The sequence below is a fragment of the Staurois parvus genome, unplaced genomic scaffold (genome assembly GCF_062004578.1).
Source record: "Staurois parvus isolate SC_StPar_1 unplaced genomic scaffold, SC_StPar_1.0 ptg000147l, whole genome shotgun sequence".
In the NCBI taxonomy this organism is placed as follows: domain Eukaryota; kingdom Metazoa; phylum Chordata; class Amphibia; order Anura; family Ranidae; genus Staurois; species Staurois parvus.
Window position 1 is genome coordinate 8,419,152 of NW_028317943.1, and position 20,931 is coordinate 8,440,082.

The window sequence follows — 20,931 nt, forward strand, 5'->3', positions numbered from 1 at the left end:
TTTTGCACAGCCTTCACTATAATAGATTTCCAATAGGGTTTACTTTGGCCACTCATTTTCAGCAGTAAGATATGACTGGAAGAGACAACCCTTTAATTAGGTAGCATCCTCATTAGTTTTGTCCATAGTTTTTCTAAAGTTATTAGTAATTATTAAGGTTGCTGATTTAGTTTTTTTTTTTTCTTTTTCGTATGCTCATTCGCTAATGCTTATGATAGAATTCAGCTGTGTAAAAATGTTAACGGTTTTTTAATTTATTATTTTTTTTAAAGCCTCAAGACCTGCGGCTGCGCATGGTGTTCCACCTGGAATTGTAGAAATAGACAGTGAGAAGTTTGGTTGTCAATGGTATGTGCAAACTGTTTTTACAGCGTCCCAATCATGCTTCTCTGTTGTAGCAGTTTTTTAATTGTAGTCTGAGGTTTTAGAACAGTCTCTTTATGGGCAGCACAGTGGCTAAATGGTTAGCACTTCCACATGGCAGCACTAGGGTCATTGGTTTGAATCCCAACCACGGCACTACCTGCCTGGAGTTTGCATGTTCTCCCTGTGCCTGCGTGAGTTTCCTCTGGGTACTCCGGTTTCCTCCCACACTCCAAAGACATGCTGGTAGGTTAATTTGCTCCTGTCTAAATTAGCTCTATTATGTGTATGTATGAATGTGAGTTAGGGACCTTAGATTGTACGCACCTTGAGCTGATGTGAATTTACTATGTGTGTGTGTGTGTGTGTGTATATATGTATATATATATATATATCTGTGTATGTAATGTAATGGATGATTGTAAGTTAAAGTGATACTAAATATTGTGATGAGAGAAAATAAAAGAAAAAGAGAAAATATCCAGTGAGCTGCAGTTGTGTGGACGAAAATACCTTGATGTCAGAGCAGAATGGGCAGACTGGTTAAACTGTGACATTCAGGTAGTAAGGTCAGAATTTGGCGTAAACAACATAAAAGCATGGATCCATCCTGTGTCTTATCAACGGCTCAGGCTGGTGATGGTGGTGTAATAGTGTGGGGGATATTTTCTTACCACTGGCAAGGTGTACCTAATAAAGTGGCAAGTAAGTGTGCATGGTATAGACATGGTATTTTTTATGTATTCATTCTGATTTTCTGTGTATTCTTTTCAATGGAATTTGTTGGATAAAAGTTTTTGTGTGCTTTTGTCTCCTTCATACATGTTTACCCTAGTTGAAGTATAACTCCTAAATATCATCCCCTAAATGAAGCAATCATAAGCACACTCGTACATGTCTGCTATAGAAAATAAGAAACAATAGCTGTACCCATACTTTGTGAATTCAGCAAGAAATTACATTTTGGTTTGCTGCTATTAAAAGCTCTGTGCTGTGCACATGGGATATATTAATTTAGTTGGTTTTTGTGTTCTGACAACAGAACTGATATTTTTCAGTGGCCATGGCAGCTAAGACCACAGGAAGACCACAGGAAGGAAGAGTGAGGGATAAGGGGATGCGTAGATGTAGAGGAGTAGACTGTTTAAAGGACAATTCTCTGGGGATCTGACTAGCTAAGACAGTGTTTTTGATAATTTTTTAGTTGGCAATGTACACTGCTCAAAAAAATTAAAGGAACACTTTTTAATCAGAGTATACATCAAGTCAACAACACTCCTGGGATATTGATCTGGTCAGTTAAGTAGCAGAGGGGGTTGTTAATCAGTTTTAGCTGCTTTGCTGTTAATGAAATTAACAACAGGTGCACTAGATGGGCAACAGTGAGATGACCCCCAAAACAGGGATGGTTTTACAGGTGGAGGCCATTGATATTTTTTTTCTTACTTATCTTTTCTGACTTTTTTTTAACTAGTTTTGCATTTGGCGACGGCCCATGTCACTACTGGTAGCATGTGGCGATATCTGGAGCCTACAGAGGTTGCACAGGCAGTCCAACTCCTCCACGATGGCACACAAATACGTGCCATTGCCAGAAGGTTTGCACATTGTCAAGAACATGGAGGAGATTCCAGGAGACAAGCAGTTACTCTATGATAGCTGGACAGGGCCGTAGACGGTCCTTAATCCATCAGCAGGTCCAGTGTCTGCTCCTTTGTGTAAGGAGGAACAGGATGAGCACTGCCAGAGCCCTACAAAATTACCTCCAGCAGGCCACTGGTGTGAATGTCTCTGACCCAACAATCAAAAACAGACTTCATGAGAGTGGCCTGAGAGCCCGACATTGTCTAGTGGGCTCTGTGCTCACTGGCCGGCACCATAGAGCTTGATTGGCATTTGCCATTGAACACCAGAATTGACAGGTCCTCCACTGGCACCCTGTGCTTTTCACAAATGAGAGCAGGTTCACTCTGAGCACATGTGACAGATGTGAAAGGGTCTGGGGAAGCCGTGGAGAACGTAATGCTGCCTATAACATCGTTCAGCATGACTATTTTGGTGGTGTGTCTGTGGTGGTCTGGTGAGGCATATCCATGGAGGAACACACAGATCTCTACAGGCTAGACAATGGCACCCTGACTGCCATTAGGTATCAGGATAAAATCCTTGTACCCATTGTCAGACCCTACGTTGGTGCAGTGGGTCCTGGGTTCCTCCTGGTACACAATGCCTGGCCTCGTGTGGTAAGAATATTCTTGCAGTTCCAGGAGGATGAAGGAATTGATACCATTGAATTGTCCACACACTTGCCTGACCTAAATCCAATAGAACACCTCTGGGATATCATGTTTCAGTCCATCCGATGCCGCCAGAGAGACACCTCAGACTGTCCAGGAGCTCAGTGATGCCCTGGTCCAGATCTGAGAGGAAATACCTCAGGACACCATCCGTCGTCTCATTAGGAGCATGGCCCGACATTGTCAGGCATGCATACAAGCACATGGGAGCCATACATAATACTGATACCATTTTTAGTTGCTGCAATGAAATTTCCGCAAAATGGACTAGCCTGCTGCATCATTTTTTCTCTTTGATTTTCGGGGTGTCTTTGAATTCAGTCCTCTGTAGGTTGATAATTTTCATTTCCATCAAACGATAGGGTATCCTTACGTTCCTAACACATTACCTAGTCCATGTCAGTATAGATATCCAGCACAATATTTTTTCCCATTGAAATCTGATGTGTTTCCAAAGTGTTCCTTTAATTTTTTTGAGCAGTATATTTGTTTTCATTCACTCACAATAAATAGAATATGGATAAAATTTAAAAAAAAAGCGATAAAACTAGAAAATTATTTCTTAAAGCATGCCATTAAGTAGAGGAGACGGTTACTATGTTTATAGCACTAAACCCACACAACCGAATACCAAAGATGATGACTGCTGAAATCCTCCTTTGCTGACCAGTCTGTAGGGGTGTTCTCTAGAACTGATTCAGTTGTGGCAAGATAGTAGGTTTGACAGACTGACTCGATCTAATGACATCTTGCTTTTCATAGAAAGCTTTAATCCAAAACTTGTGCAGATATTCACAAATTAACATATAGTCAAAATATCACAGTATGTCTAACTCCAGCATAAGCTCAGATTAGAAACTAAAGACACAGTGAAGAGAAGGGTAAGACTAGCTATACAGAGCACTTCCTAGCTACGATGTGTGGAAGGCACAAATTATTTAAAGGCAAACAAACAATGCATATGTAACATGATAGTAGGTCTAAAATTCTAGGGCTTAAAGTGTCACTAAACCCACAACAGTAAAATTAGTCTGTATATGCAGTAAAGCATGCTTGTTATACTCACTGTGGAACCTAATGGGTTAATCCTCTGCATTGTGTAAAAATGCTGTTTAATCCTGACTCCTCGGATCCTCTCCTTCCAGTGTCTCCCTCTTGTCTCCTGATAAGACATATCATGTGGAGACACTCTGCACATGCTCAGTTTGGTGTGTATTGTTAGAGACTTTTTGTTTTTCCTTGGGAGAGTGCTTGTGATCAGCATGGGGCCAATCAGTACTGTCCAGGAAGAGGTCAGGGGTTTTGCATCCTCCTAGAGCAGAAAAAAAAATTCTTCCTACAAGCTTTAACCAGTGTTCTGCTGAACACTGATAGAAGTCACAGGACTGCTCTAACTGCTGATGTGAAAAGGTATTTAGCAGTTTATATTTACTAAAATAATTGCATTTCCTTGTACTGTGGGAGACCAGATATAGTGAATTTAGGGTCCTGGGTTTGCTAACACTTTAATATTTTATATGTGGTCAGTACCAGCAGTGACATTGGCAGGGCTATGCAGGGTGAAGGACTAGTTTTGCTTTCTGATGAGAATATGGAAGGGATATCCCCATCTGTAAAGTGGCTGCTGATGCTTCTAACACCACCAACAGGGGGCAAACCATTCCCCTCATTTGCCTGGTATGTCGAGAAAGGTCTGGAAAAATCTGGATATGTGTGCCATCAAAGTCCAAAGGATTGTTCTGCCATGCCTTTACGAAGGATATCTCCTTTAATGATATAATATTCAACTCTGCATAAAACATCCCAGGGAGAACCTGGACCGTCAGATCTGGGCAGCGAGATCCGGTGTACTCTTCTAATTCTTGCTCGGTATCTGGAGCTTTGCCCAGGATAGTATTACAGATAGCCTGGACCGTGGTTTTAAGGTCATCTCCAGACATGGATTCCGGTATTTTTTTAAGCGCAGGTTATTTCTCCAGCTGCTATTCTCAGCATCCTCTAAGTGAAGAACAGTGGTAAAGCATTTGCGGGAAGAGGCACAATATTTCTCCAGTGCAGTCAGGCAAGAGTTAAGAGTTCCTTGCTTCTTCCAGGGAAGCCACTCTGGCCACCCACCAGGGATATCTCCTGCCTAACATCTGCTATCGCCCTCTGCACCATAGATTCCAAGTCCATCTTGGTAGGGCCTCTATCATGCCTGGTAGGTAGGCTGTGCCCAGACTGTCTCCGGCCCTTGGTCATGTATATGTCGGCTCGGTTAGCTGAAAGTAGCCCTCAGTGTAGCCACAGAGGAACAGAGCTCCAGGAATTAGCAGCTGTTCAGCCTCATGGTCTGTGCAGCCCCCCCCTGCGCAATCTATTTTAAATCAAAACTTGAAGAAAAATGTTTCAAATTTGTTTTCACTTTTACAGAAAGCGAATAAAAGAGATATTAGGCTGTTCAAAAATATAGCAGTGTGTGCATTTTTATTTACAAACTGCAACATTTATTATATAAACTGAAAAATGTTTGAAGATTTATCTTTCCTGTGAATCTCTGAACTAATATTTAGTTGTATAATCACTGTTACTGAGAACTGCTTCACATATGTGTTGCAACTTCTGGCACCTGTGAACAGGTATTCTAGCCCAGGATGATTGTTCTACATTCCACTATTCCTCTGCATTTCTTGGTTTTACCTCAGAAACAGCATTTTTGATGTCACCCCACAAGTTTTCTAATGGATTAAGGTCCGGGGATTGGGCTGGCCACTCCGTAACGTTAATCTTGTTGGTCTGGAGCCAAAATGCTGCTTGCTTACTGGTGTGTTTGGGTTGTTGTCTTGTTCAAACACCCATTTCAAGGGCATTTACTCTTCAGTATAAGGCAGCATGACTTCAAGTATTTTGATGTATTCAAACTGATCCATGTTCCCTAGTATGTGATAAATAGGCCCAAAACATTGATCTGGGATCCCTCCAGCACTTACCTTGTCCTGCGCTCCCGCAATGTCCCCCCTGCAGCGTCCCTGGTCATGTCCTCCGGCCAATTCCGTGTTCCGTTCCGTGAGAGTGTTGGGACGTATGGAGGACAGAACCGGCGGGAAATTCACAAATGTAAAAATTTGACTTTCATTCAATACACTAAAATTTTATAGTATTACAATACTGTATCAAACCATTTCACATACGTTTTGTCCAGTGCCCTGCCTGTATTTTTACTGTTCTTTCTGGAAACTGAGAAGCGTCCTTGGCGTCCAAAAAGCGTCCCTTTTAGGTCAAAAGTGGTTTTAGACCAGCTAGAGAACAGCGATAGTAAATCAGAACCACTTGCAGAATTGAGTGATAATGATTCGTGGGGAAATTCGTCATCAGACACTGAAAACGATTCTGCTACTAAGCTCAGAGATGTGCGAACTTGGCGCTGTATTTCAAATTTCAGGGTTTTTGGTTTGATTACATTATTAAATTAATTTATTATATTATTTTTTTTTGATTATTTATTATATTATAATTTATGATTTTGGGTTTCAAATTTTATCATACCCAGGATGTTTACTAGAATTACAGGCCTACAATAAAAAACAACATATTTCCATTGAAAACATGCTGGTAGGTTAATTGGCTCCTGTCTAAAATTGTCCCTAGTATGTATGTATGTATGAATGTAACTTAGGGACCTAAGATTGTACGCCCCTTGAGTGTTAGGGATTGATGTGAATGTACATGTATGTAAAGCGCTGTGTAAATTGACAGCGCTATATACGTACCATAAATAAAACAATGTACCGCTTTGAGCACAGAAATACTGACATAATCGAACCGCTAGGGAGGTTAAAAAAAAGTGTCAGCTTGTAGTTCTCTTTGAACTACTAGAGCGCTGATGAGCACTCTAGGTAGTTCAATTGATCCTTCCTGTCATTCAGTAATTTCCTATGGGCAGACAGCTACTTTGACCATTTGCAAGGGCCTAGTTTTGCAACCCCTGATCTGCTGGTTGCAGGTGCAATGCTGTACAGGCTCCTAATAGGAAAGAGAAGAGAAGAACGAGGAGCTGGCCATAATAATTGCTTGTGTATGACAGCCATCGGGATTATGGAGGACCAGAAGACATTCAGTAGAGCAGCATGCAAACCCCAATCCCCCACCCCCGGCCCCATTGTGCCAGATCCAGGATCTTCTCCCTGCACCCACTGTCACAATTTTTTTTAAAAATTGTGACATGCATGCAGAACTCTGCCCACCCAGCCACAGTCACTCATTCACAGACTTCTGTGAATGGGTCAACTACAGCTACCATCAGCCAATTGCGGCTGATTGCTTATAGTTCTCAATGAACTACCAGGGTGCTGATGAGCACTCTAGGTAATTCATTGATCCTTCCTGTCATTCAGTAACTGCCTATGGGCAGACAGCTACGATGACAATCTGTAGGAGCCTAAGATTTCACCCCCTATCTACTGAATGTGGGTGCAATTCTTTACAGGCTCCTAATACAAAAAAAAAATAAAAGCACATTTTTTGAATTGATCTTTAAAGTTTGAGGCTGCAAAGTAATGAAAAGCACTTTTCTTGACCTCAAGTTAGGGTTGAGTCTTAGTTTTTTTTTAGTTGAGGAAGATGGGTACTTTTGCCACCTGTGGCTTCCTTGATGGCATCAAGAAGAAACGCAGAGACGTTCTTCGAAGTCCAACACTTAAAGCTGGACTGAAGGGGTAAACAGTTACCTGTCCAACGGTCCCTCATCAGCGCTGGCATCTTCTTCTGAGTGCCGGTCTTCAGTCCTCCTCCCTGGTTGGGGGGGATGGCGTCATTCCTGCGCATGCACAGGAGCTAGTCATCCCAGTACTAAGAGACTGGCCCGGCACTTTAAGCTGAGCTGCGCATGCACAGTTCAGTTTTCAGCGCCAGAGAAAACATCGAGCAGGCAGATAGAGGTATTTTATTGCAGAAGACAGTGCATGCCTTTTCTATAGTAAACGCCTGCCTTCTCACTCTTACAGCAGAACTTAAACTGAAACTTTAGTCAGAAAATAAAGTCCTGATTACTTTTGGCTGGCCCCTTTTTACAGGTATAGCTATGTAAAATATTAAATATAATTGCCTATACTGCTTAAAATCCAGTGATATACTCTCTCCCTGCTCTGCACATGCTCAGTTGCTCTCTAATTTTTGTCACTGTGCTAGATTTGTGGAGGCCAGTCTGCTGACAACCTAAAGATTGACTGCTGCTCAGGGGCTCTGAGCTTCAGTAAAATGGCAGCCTCCAGCAAAAAGAAACAGGAACAATGCTAGAGGCAATTTACAGAACACACTAATTTTGGTAGTATAATTATTAATATTGAATGTATTGCATGTTCCTTGCTAAAAATACATTATTTTTTATGAAGTTATGGGGAAAGTTCCACTTTAAGTTCTGCTGTAAGCCAGAGTGTTCCCCCATAATTGACATGATTGGAGACTCATGTGGGAAACAGATGGGAAACCTCCAGCAGCCATACTTTTCACTTGGTTTTGCTTTACTTATCCTCTCTCTCAGTTCAAGTTCACCAGTCATATTTGACCGAATGGAGAACAATGCATCCTCTCTGTGTGGCTGTTTTATTTTAGCAAGTTTGAGGGTGCTTTTTATGGAATATAAATACCTGTTTTTCAACCTGTGTGCGTGTACCTGGTTTTGGGAATATACAAAAATCTTGTAAAAATATGCAAGTAAAAACATTTTTTTTTTGAGATTACAGAAGCAAAACTGCTTACAATTCTGGTATTTGGTATTGTCCTGTTTACTGCAACATAAAATGCAAGATTATGATTTCAGGCAAGACCTTGTGCAGTGTTTGGTACCAACATTTCTAATGTCTTTTTTTTTTTTTTTTTTGTGAATATTGAACAGTTTGTTAAAAGGTGTTTTTCGTGTATGAATTGGTTTTGCAGCCATACATAAATAGGTTGAGTACAGTTACTGGATTACTACTTTTAAAAACAAACTACATGAGCCCTTTGTGCCTTTCCCACAGGTTAAATGCCCATTTTGAAGTAAGTCCAGATAGCTCCGTCTCCAGATCGGAAATGTACTCGGAGTATCTTTCAACATGCAGCAAATTGGCAAGAGGTGGAATTCTGACCTCCTCTGGATTTTACAAATGTCTGAGGTACAAAAACTGCTCTTTTTTCAGAATATGTTTTTACAATCTACATGGCTTTTAGTTATTTTATCCTAGTGTTCTGATCTTTGCTTGTTAGTGGTAGAACAACCTTAGGCACTGATAAAACAGTTGCATTGTTTTTGGAAGTTGAAAGTTTACATAGTTGCCACTTCAAGAAACATTTAAGTTATATTAACACAAAATATAGTAGAACAAAAATATAAAAAATCTAAGCAGTGAGCTGAGTCGGATAATTTCACATATATGGTTCACTTGGATTATGTTGTTTTTCATACAGATTGTTGAGTATTTTGTAAAGCAACTAGTATAAGTTCCTGAATGTGACTTGGTATCAGCCTCTTGCAGAGTTCAGACTAGGAGGGGGAAAAGGAGCCAGATAGTTGGGCTGCAGTGCTCAGGTGCCAAAAAGGAGCATGCTAATAGGAGAAGCGAGCAGAAAGATGAACTAATCAGTCTGCTTCTCTTCACCTTTACTGTCCAATAACAGGCTAGGAGCAGGGACAAGATCTAGTTGAGTTAACTAGAGAATGGTCAGGACTCCATGCTGGCTGTGGGGCAGGACTTTGTCTGGACCTTTGAAAGGAGGATAGATAGGTACATGTGCCTCAAATGACTCCTACATTAATACAGGGCATTGTAATGATGGTAGACCAGAGGAAAGTACTCTGGTAGGGGGACCAGGTACTCCTACACCTGGAAGTGTGCTGCACACTGAAGATGTTCCTGCAGACAGCAGGTATTGATGATGCAATGAATGACATTCTCTCTGTTTCTGATTAGCTTTTCTTACTAGTTTGTGCATACACTTACATTCATGCTAGTTATGTTTTTTTATCATTTATACTGTTAATCCGCATGTTTTGCAGGTCTGTATTCCCAAATCACAACATAAAGCGAGTAGAAGACCCGAACAATAATGGACAAGCTCATATTCACGTTTCTGGTGTGAAGAGAAGGGCATTACCACTTCCAATTCAGATGTACTATCAGCAGCAGCAACAATCTCCTGCTGTCAGGGCAGATATGGTGCCTGATGCAAATATAGCAGGTTAACATCTGTATTTTTTTTTACAAATTGTTATTGCAATATTTTAAAACAATGCTCTCAAGCATTATGCAACTATATTTATTATTTTTGGTATACAAAATTCTGATCATTTTGTGTACACTTGGTGGAATTTGAAATCTTCTTCGTCTGAGGTAGTGTCTGTTATGGGATTTAAATGAAAGGGGAAGGGATGATATATTTATGCACTGACATTAGCTTTAGGTAGCAGAAAGCCTATTTTACACTGCTTCAAAATGTGGAATTTTACACACTTGTTAAAGCACTCTGAATGCTAATCAAAGTACCTCTCAATGAATAAATTAGTTACCTTACAGTCCTATTCAAAAATGATATCCCATGTCGCTTTCTTGGTGCTTCAAAGCCTTCATAGAAGTCTTTGACAATGTTCTCTAACAGCATCTGCAGCTTTTGAGGGGCTTTTATTCAGTTTGCTTCACTTTTTTTTTTTGGAGGTATGGGATATCCCAGGATGCACTGGAAAACCAACAAGTGAACTTTGAAAGATGTCATCAGCATTAACTTCTGGTTCCTGTGTATATATTTTGGGAGTGTTTGGGTGCACGTCAAATCTTGTGTGCAGCAGGAATGTGAGCGGTGTTCAGACTGGAGCAGAGCAACTAGCAGATGGCACATGTGTGCATCATGGGAACGCTATAGTGGAAGATCAGTGGGGACCGGAGAGAAACGACTTAGTGGCAAGGACAAACTAGCAAATGTCATATGTGACAGCATGGGAGCAATATAGTGGGAGGTGAGCGGGGGACCAGAGAGAGAGGGGGATTAGCAGAGTGTTGGGGATTGCTACTGAGAGAGGGATTAGCAGAGCTGGAGGGATGCTACTGAGCGGGGGTTTAGCAGAACTGTGGGTTACTACTGAGCAGGGGATCAACAAAGCTGTGGCACTAATGAGCTGGGAATCTACTGAACAGTGGTACTACTCTTCCAGGGTTCTACTAGGTCCCTTTAAAACAAATTTAAAATCGACAAACACAGGGCATTTGCAAGCTTCATTAACCGGTTTGCGCTGAGAGTACGCAAATATGTGGCCTCTGGGGGGGGTGCCATGACGACTAGAGGAGGCCGCTTTTTTGCGTACCCAAATGTAAACAAACCTGTGCCGAGAACGTGCCCGCTCCTGGCACAGTTACCAGCATCTAACAGCTCCTGATTGCATGGCCGCTGTGAAAGCAAATCACAGCAGTCACATGATAATATGCCCCCCCAGCCTCCCAGCATCAGAAAGCCAAGCGTTAAGGGGTTAAACCTTCAAAAGAGCATAGCAAATGGATCACTGAGGCATCACAGATGCATCAGTAAAGCATGCTGAGGCTGTAGGGCTTTATTGTGTGTTAAATTCAAAGCAAGTGTAATCAAGCCCTTAGAATTCATGTTTGTTCTAGAATTTAGGTTAGAGGAACTTCACTCCAAACCCCGGTCTTCTCACCCAGGTGAGAATGGGGGAGGGGCAGGATTTTAAAAAAAATATATATAGAAAAAATATCCGTAAATATTAGGGATGCACTGAAATTGCGGCATCGAAAGGAATAGGGGAAAAAAAAGCCGGCAATTGCATTTAAAAACAACGCAGTTTTTTTAAATGTAATTACCGGCTTTTTTCCCCTTTACTATAGCTCAGAGAAGGAGCTGTCATTCTTGCAGGGCTAAAGGAAACAAAGGAGCGGGGTCACCCAGTGACATTACCCAGTGACCCTGCCCTTTAGTTTCCTTTTAGGTCTGAGGAACGTGAAAGCTCATTCTTTGAGCTATAGTGAAGAAAAGAAAGCCCGGTAATTACATTTAAAAACTGTCACTGACATATAGTGACAGCGAGTGAGGGAGCCTCTCTGTATACACTGCTCCCTCACTGTATACACTCCTCCTCTCCTGCCCCCTCCTTGCACACACTGCCCCCCTCCCCCTTACAAAGAGGACCTGTCACTTATATGATATTACATAGAGGACCATTGGTCTCCTATATAATAGCAATAAAATTATAAGTTAAAAAAAATAAAATAAATATATATATATTATAGTTGAAAAAAATACGACAAAAAATTGGAACCTCCCTACCCCCACGTACGCAAACATTTCAGCTCGGTTTTCAGCTACGTGCATTCTGCATTTTCGCTAGAGGTTTCGGCACCAGAATTTTCATTATGGTGCACCACTAGTAAATATCAATAAACCACTACAGAAATAACGGACTAGTCTAGCACTTCAAGGTAAAGTAGCCATATTGCATACGAAACCATACCAGAATTGGTGTCACTAAAGACAAAACTTTTTTTCCATTTTGGATAGAGTAATGGAGAGTTATCCCTGTCAGTTTTTTTTCCTGTGTCCCATTTGCAGATATTTGCCTTCACTTCCTGTCCTGTAGCTAAAACAAGTGAGAGGAGATCTCTCCAAAGTGAGGGAATCCCGGGATATCACCAAAACTGGTGCCCCATTGGAAGATTTCCCGCTCTTTTCCTGGTCTCTTGTCAACCCAAAATTTGTGACTTTCTTTTACTTGCACTTTCGATGAAAACGGTAAACAGGACAAATAGAGATGATGTACCTTCCTAATGGTAGCACAGACGTTAATAAAACCTGACGAGTGGTGATCCCTCTCCACTCTATCCCAAAAAATAAAATTCCTTTAGTGGCACTTTAAGGTCACTTTATGTAGGACAAAATATAGTTTTGTCTAGTTTCTTTCAACATTTATCACAAGTTTTTTTTTCCTTATTGAGGGCTAGTTCACACCTAACACCTACAGAAACATGGTCCACAGTGTTAATTTTGATGTCAAAATTCAGTTTAGTTTTAGTCCTAGTCTTTTGATAAATACTTTTTTTTTTTTTAGACATAGGAGAAAAGTCCCCTATATGATTTTATTGTGACAGTTTTTCTTTTTTTAGAGAATCTCTCACCTGCCACCTGATGACGTTATTAGAGCACCATCAGTACTCCATTAGCTTCTTCCCCTGGACAAGGAAAGTGACAGCCGAAGTAATGTCGCTTCTGGGTTCTTACTAGGTTGAGGGGATAAGTGTGTGGTTTTTACTGGAAAGTGTGGAAGTGATCAGGTTGCTGTACAGCTGTTAGTCGGCTTTTTAGATTTACACGCATTGCTTCAGACTCGCTGAACTATATACCTCATGGTACAGTGCAGGAGGTCAATTTCTATTTTTTAACCCTTTGTTAGGACAGATAGCATTCAGCTATAGTTTACAACTGAGCACAGTACAGACCAAGTTAATTATGTTAATCCCCTCCTAAACATTACAAAGGAGTGAATGCTTGTTAGGTGATTTTTAAGCAAGTAAAGGCACTAAAAAAGGTAAATGGCAATTTTTAAATATTTAATTTGCATTATGCCATTTTAACGGGAATATGGAGTAGGTTTTATCCCAAATAGGCTGCGAAAGTGGAAATATACCTGTATCTAGTATTAGGCAAGAATTTAAGAACATAAATTGTGGCATTAATTATTGGGTGAAATATTAGCATGCAGTTGTTGAATATGTGTAATCAAGAAGGAAAACATATGTTGGAAAATGTCTTAGAATTATTCCAACATAAACAATGCAATATCAATGTGAAATACTATTTTTTGCCCAAATCATGACTCTTATAGTTGAGCATCATCCCACAGCAGTTGATATATATTCATTTGTATTGCCTGCATGCATTCAAATTCAAATGGGAGTTTTATGTCCGTTAGTCATTAAAGTGGTTGTGAACCCTTACATATACCCAGTGAAGTGACTGGCCTCACCCAGAGATACACAGAGATTAATCAAATCCTCCTATACAAGTTGTACCTATTTATCTGATGTCTTCTGTTCTTTACATCTTCTCAAACTCCGAAGTTAAAAAGCTTACCTGAGTTTTTAGAAACAGGGCAGAGAGCTTAAACCACATACTGCAGGGCTCAGTGAGGAGAGCTGAAGAAAGGAAGGGACACACACCCCCTTTACACAGCACACGGGGACATAGCTGAGGCTGTCAATCACAGGCTGTGTGCTGGAGATCCTACCCTTGTCACCTTTTTTTCTCAGGAAATCTTGTCAGACATGATAAATGCTGATTGCAGCGGAACAAATCACCAAATATAAATGACACTTAGTGCTTAGCTCATACTTCATGTATGAGATATCCAATCAATTTAAAGGAGGCCTGTCATGCCTGCCTGCCAGCCAAACTGACTCTCTCTGGTTTCAAACCCAGTGAAGCTGTAATCTGTGTAGTATTCACAACAGTACTTGTATTTTCCCCTCTGAATACTTTGTATTGGATGACCTAAAGTGTTGAAACTAGGTGAGTAACATGACCACGAGACACTTTTTAAGAGATTTACAATAGCAAGTTTGATTTACATATTAAAAGATGTAGATTCTCGGGAACATGCGTCTGACAGCCCATTTTAGCTTTTGTGTAAAAGACAGCTGCCTACCATTGAGCAAAGGGCGCTTATCAAAGAGCTGAGGAAATTAATGAAATTCTTCTCTGCGTATAATTTTGACGGCATTGAAAACTTGTTTATCATATTCTATGTAAAAAAAAAAAATTAGTACTGCAGGTTTGTGTGACCGTAAAGTCTACTAACTAGTGTTATATGCATGTAGGCAATCTTGACAACACATGTTTAATTCTCTGGATAGATAGACTAATTTTGTTTTTTGTTTGCAGGAATGCCACAAGGAGCTGCAAATCCTTTCCAGAGAGGTCTGGCAGCTAACCAAGTTCCTACTCTGGCAGTAACACAAATGTCGTTTCCTATTCAAGGTGTCCACACTGTGGCACAGACAGTTTGCCGGATACCACAGAACCCTCTAAGTCAAGCGCAGCATCAACAGAGTACTACTGTGACTGTAATACAGAATAAAACTCCAATTTCGTGTGAAGTAGTGAAAGCAGCAGTAATACAAGGTTCTGTTCAGCACTCAGCAGTTCCTGTCACCATCTCTTTGGCAGGATCAACACAAGCTTCAATCGTTCAAAATCACAGCAACGCAGGACAGCAGTCTTCTGTTGCTGTAGTAGGTTCTCAGGCATTGTTTCACCATCCATCTGTTATTCAGCAGCAGCCCTCATTACATACAGTGGTACCTGGACAGATAGCATCAGGAACACCTGTAGCAGTTATTCAGCAAGCTGTTCCTCAAGGTCACATATTTGGCCGAGTTCAGAATATGCCAACAGGCACAGCAGGAATTCAACAAGGACAGCAATTGATCACCACCTCCTCACAAACTGTGCAGGTTTCGTCACAGCAGTCGCCAGCTTCCAGCCAGCAGAAGGATACAGTTATTATAGCTCCTCAACAATATGTAACAACTTCATCATCCAACATAGCATCTGCAACAACAGTACAGAATTTCCAGGTTGCCACTGGACAGGTGGTTACTATAGCTGGTATGCAGAATCCACAAGCCTCTCGAATTGGTTTCCAGAATATTGCTCCAAAACCCCTCTCTTCTCAGCAAGTTTCATCTGGAGCTGTAGTTCAGCAGCCGCAACAGCAACAGGCCCAGCAGAGTGTTGTAATTGTTAGTCAGCCAGCTCAACATGGACAAGCATATGCACCAGCCATACACCAAATTGTTCTCACTAATCCAGCTGCCATTCAAGCTGGGCAGACTGTTCAGTTAACTGGGCAACCAAGTATAGCACCATCCTCATCTCCTTTACCATCTCCAAATAACCAGCTCCCACCTATCATGACATCTTCCCCAACCACTCCAGTTTCACAAGGACCTCCTCCAACTGTTAGCCAAATGCTTTCTGTCAAAAGGCAACAGTTATCACCAGCACCTCACCAACAGCCCCAAACTCAACAACAGGCACAAGTGCAAACTCAGCAGACGCAGCCACCCCAGCCTGTACAAGTACAAATTCAGCAACAGCAAGCTCAGAATGCAAATGTTGGTCTTTCTACTCCTGGTGAGTCCAGCTTAATCAAACAGCTGTTGCTTCCAAAACGGGGACCTTCCACTCCAGGAGGAAAACTCATTCTCCCTGCTCCTCAAATACCGCCTCCCAACAATGCAAGAGCACCAAGTCCCCAGGTGGTGTATCAAGTAGCTAATAATCAAACGCCTTCATTTGGAGTACAAGGTCAGCCTGCTACTCAACAAATTCTTGTTGGGCAGCAGAATGTACAGTTAGTGCAGAGTACCATGCAGAACCAAACTGCTGTTCAGACTGTCCCCATTTCAAATTTGCAAATATTGCCAGGCCAGTTGATATCAAATTCCCCTGCAACAATTTTCCAAGGGACTACAGGCAATCAAGTGACAATAACAGTTGTGCCAAACACAAGTTTTGCTACTGCAACGGTAAGCCAGGGAAGTACACCTCAGATCATTGCACCAATGAGTGGGACACAAACAGGAGTTGGATTACAGGTACAAACTCTTTCTGCTGCTCTTACGCAACCGGGTGGGCCATTACCAGGATCTACCAATTCTCCCCCTTTTAGGGGTGATAAGATAATTTGCCAAAAGGAGGAAGAAGCAAAGGAAGCTACAGGCTTGCATGTTCATGAACGTAAAATTGAAGTTATGGAAAATCCTTCCTGTCCAAAAGGTTCTGCAAACACCAGCAATGGGGAAACTAATGAGAATGATGTGCAAGTAGGAAGTCTCTTAAATGGTAAAAAATGCGACTCCACTCTACCTCCTTCAAACTCAGGGAAAGCTCAGAATGAGGCCAGCCAGCTGGTCCCCAATGGGTCGTCTGTGGAATTGGGGGAAAATGGAGCATCCGCAAAGCTAAGTTCTGAGCAGGCAGATGCACAGGAAAGTAAAACAGACTTTAAACGACCACAAGTTAATGGGATTTGTGATTTTGAAAAGGAAGACTGTTCACATTTGAGCAAAAACATTCCAAATCACAAAACTTCCAACCACGTAGGAAATGGGGAAATATCTCCCGTCGAACAACAAGAACTTCTTGATTCTTCACAAGTTACTGCCAAAGGTGAACAAGTGGAAAGGCTATCCAATGGACCTGTAGCACCCATCAGTTTATCACATACTGCAAGCAGCAGTCGTGATGCTTCAAACCTTTCAAATCAAATACATTGTGGTAACCCCACAGATTTACCCAATGGACCTGTAGTTTCCACTTTGAATTCAGATGTGCCTCAGCAGCGTCCGTCTGTAGTTATTCCTGCTCAGTCTACAGTCCCAGTTTTACCAGGTCATCAAATTATAGCATTGCCTCATACAGGAACTAGAATTGTTCAGCCTACTCTACCTGCCGATGTACGGTCAACTAATGGAACAGCGGAATGCAAATCTGTTAAGCGACCAGCAGAGGACAGTGACAGGGAATCTGCCCCAGTCATTCCCAATAAAGTGGGAGTAAGGATTGTTACAATCAGTGACCCAAATAACGCTGGCTGTAGTGCAACAATGGTTGCTGTGCCAGCTGGCGTAGATCCAAGCACTGTAGCGAAAGTAGCAATAGAAAGTGCTGTTCACCAAAAACAGCAGCATCCACTCACGTTTGTACAAACAGTAGTTGCACAGGTAAGTCAACCTGTTTTAACATAACTTAACATAAGCAAACTTTGAAAAGAATTTTACAAAGAACAGATAATCGGAATGGTGGTTTAGCATTTAATCTACTAACCTTTGTTTATATTCCATAGCTTTATTATCCTACTATGCACCACTACCCTTTATTTGTCAATTTCTCAATTTTCTTGGATCTTCAGGAATTCCCCATGACCCTTTATGTGTCTGAAACATAGAAGAGGGAGGTAGAGTTTGCAGGTTTATTTGACCCAGAAGTGGCTTTTCATTTAAATGTGTTTTTTTTTTTTTTTTTTCCCCCTCTTTACGTGGGAAAGCAAATAAGACACTGCAGGAAATGTGCTTTTATGAGCTTCCCCAATCCACAAATCCATTCTTAGTGTTTTGTCTAGAAAGAAATTGTAATGATGTATATGGTAACCATAGAATTCTTGGCATGTAACAACTACTCTTTTAACTAATTTTTTTGGTAAAATGAGAGAGATTGGGTGACAGTCAGTAAGTATACATCAAACATGTTAAGACTCAATATTGCGCGCTCCTGTAAAATGGCGACAAACTCACTTAAAATGTTTTGTATGTGATGCCTTAAAATCCTTTGCAGATTTTCAGTATGGCGTTAAGCATTAGTTATTGCACCCACTCAGACGTTCACGGCGATACCTCACATGTGGAGTGCAATTGCTGTTTACATACTTGTGTAGGACCCACACATTTGCATGTATAAATATTGAAATCTATTTATGAAAATACTCTTGTACTTAGTTTCCAACCTTTGTTGACATGAGTTTTTTTTTCAAGCTCAAAAATCGCTGGTTAAAAAAACTCTGGCAATAGCGTTTTTAGTAGCGTCTAGGAATGTTAGCATTTTTACAGCACATGTAGAGGAAGAAAAACATAAAAAAGCTGTTAGAAGCGTTTAGCGTTTTTTTTTTTCTACTGGAAAAACGCTCCAAAAAAACTCTACAAAAATCTTTTTTTTTTCTGCTCCTAAGTTAGTGTACATGGACACATAAGATAACTGTATTTAGCTTCTAGGAGCAGAAAAAATGTGCTGATAATAGCTTCTAGGAATTTAAAGTATGAGTTCACCTTTTTTTTTCCTTCTAAATTCCAGCTACCCTATGTACCGATATAGCCTTAATCTTCTTTTGCAGAAATTCAGAAGCTTTCTGTCTTTTCTACCACCTTAATGTCCGTGTCCAGATGGCTGTAAAAAAATCTTCTTTATTACTTCTGCCTTACTTCCGGGAGAGACTTTAGGTCATGACACAGGAAGAAGTTGACCGGCTGACCTCATTAGCACACCCCCTGCATTATCTACCCTCCTACCTACCACCCACTTCCAGGTGCACAACTATTAAATGAAATGCAATCAATCAAAGTGATCACTGTTCTCATTAAATACACTAAAGACATAGATTTTTTTTAATTTTCTCCTTTAACTTTTATCTTGTATAGATCATTCATTTGGCAAAGTGTGCTGAGTGAACAGATGACAGCCTATGTGAATAGATCAGTAGTATTAAAAACAGGCGAACTGTGTTCTGGGTTCTGTAACGTTCACATACACTATACAATCTGATTGTACAATCTCCTTTAGATCTACCATCAACTATATAGTGCAAGGGTCTGCCTAATTGGATATAGTGATTGGGTAGATAGGTGGGTCCTCCTATTCCATAGTTCTGGAAAATCTAAAGGAAATTGTACAATATGATTGCATGTGTGTGAGAACAGTGATCACGGATTTCTTTTCATTTAATAATTGTGCACCTGGAAATGGGTGGGAGGTAGGTGGGTAGATGATGCCGGGTGTTCTAATAAGGTCAGCTGGTCAAATCCTCCTTGTGTCATGACCTAAAGTCTCTCCCGAAAGTAAGGCAGAAGTAATAGAGACGCTTTATGGACAGCCATCTGGACACTGACATAAAGGTGGGTAGAAAAATGGAAAGATTTTGAATTCCTGCAAAAGAAGTAGATTAATTCTATATTGGTACATAGGGGAGCTGGAATTTTAGGGGGAAAAAAAATGAACAAAGGTGAACACATCCTTTAACCACTTGCCTACCGGGCACTTATACCCCCTTCTTTAGCAGGCCAATTTTAAAATTTCAGCGCTGTCGCACTTTGATTGACAGTTGCGCAGTCATGCAAGATTGTACCCATATGAAGTTTTTATCATTTTTTTCTCACAAATAGAGCTTTCTTTTGGTGGTATTTAATCGCCGCTGGGCGCTTTACTTTTTGCGCTATAAACAAAAAAAGTGCAAAAAATTAAAAAAAAAAAAAGTTTTTCTATTATAACATTTTTCAAACAGGTAATTTTTCTCCTTCACTGATGTGCGTTGATGAGGCAGCACTGATGGGCACTGATAGGCGGCACTAATGATGTGGCATGGATAGGCGGCACTGATAGGCAGCACTAATGAGGTGTCACGGATAGGTGGCACTGATGATGGGTACTGATAGACAGCACTGATAGGTGGCACTGACTGGCATCACTGCTGGGCACTGACTGGTGGCACTGCTAGGCATTGACTGGCGCAACTGCTGGGCACTGACTGGCAGCATTGATGGGCTGCACTGATGGGCACAGGTAAATGGCACTGGTGGGTACAGGTGGGTGGCACTGGTGGGTACAGGTAGGTGGCACTGCTGGGTGGCACAGGTGGGTGCACTGCTGGGCACAGGTGAGCGGAACTGGTGGGGGGCACTGCTGGGTGGCACTGCTGGGCACCGATAATCAATTTCTGTGCACCAAAATTTCAGATGGAATTGACAACATCATTTATTGCATCTCTCAGGCAAGGGCATTTCTGGCATCATGAGACATACAAGATGCCTATCTGCATTTCCCCGTTTTCCCCTTACATCAAGACTTTCCGCTTTTTGCTCTGGGACACCAACCGTTCCAATTTATAGCTTTACCATTATGGCTCTCCTCTACACCCTGAGTGTTTTATAGAAGTGTGTGCCCTGCTTCTGCCTCTTCTGCGGACTTGCTATTCATGCCACAGGTTACATGGAGGACCTCTTGGTGAAGGATGATAAACATCACCCGATTTGACCTCATGTGTCACCTTGGGATCTCAGTCTGGTGCTCTCTGCTTTTTGAAGACCCCTTTTTGAACAATTTAGCGACATTCTTTTGTAAGAACTTGCATGTAAAGTTGTCTTCCTACTGGTCATATCTGTTAGTCGTGTTTGAGTTGATATCCTATAACTACAAATAGCCTGATAGTAATAATTTACCGTGGATACTTTTGTGGGAACAACACAAGCGAAAAAGGAAAATGGGGATATGCTCCTCTACCCACGCATCTAACGCACTCGGGCCTAAAACATAACCTTTATTCTATTTTCAATAAAACATGTATGTATGTACGTACACACACTCTCTCTCTCTCTCTCTCTCTCTCTCTCTCTCTCTCTCACGTGAGTACGCCCCTCACATTTTTGTAAATATTTTATTCTATCTTTTCATGGGGCAACACTGAAGAAATGACACTTTTCTACAATGTAAA

General features: G+C 41.2%; 1 protein-coding gene across 1 annotated transcript in view; it reads left to right on the top strand.

Annotated features, from left to right (window-relative positions):
• The window catches only part of ARID2 (AT-rich interaction domain 2), a 124,195-nt gene that overhangs the window by 64,628 nt on the left and 38,636 nt on the right, over positions 1-20,931 (top strand). The window contains exons 12-15 of the mRNA XM_089674013.1: positions 273-348; positions 8,657-8,791; positions 9,673-9,854; positions 14,553-17,398. Of these exons, the coding sequence (XP_089530139.1) occupies positions 273-348; positions 8,657-8,791; positions 9,673-9,854; positions 14,553-17,398 (3,239 nt within the window). The remainder of the gene's footprint in view (positions 1-272; positions 349-8,656; positions 8,792-9,672; positions 9,855-14,552; positions 17,399-20,931) is intronic.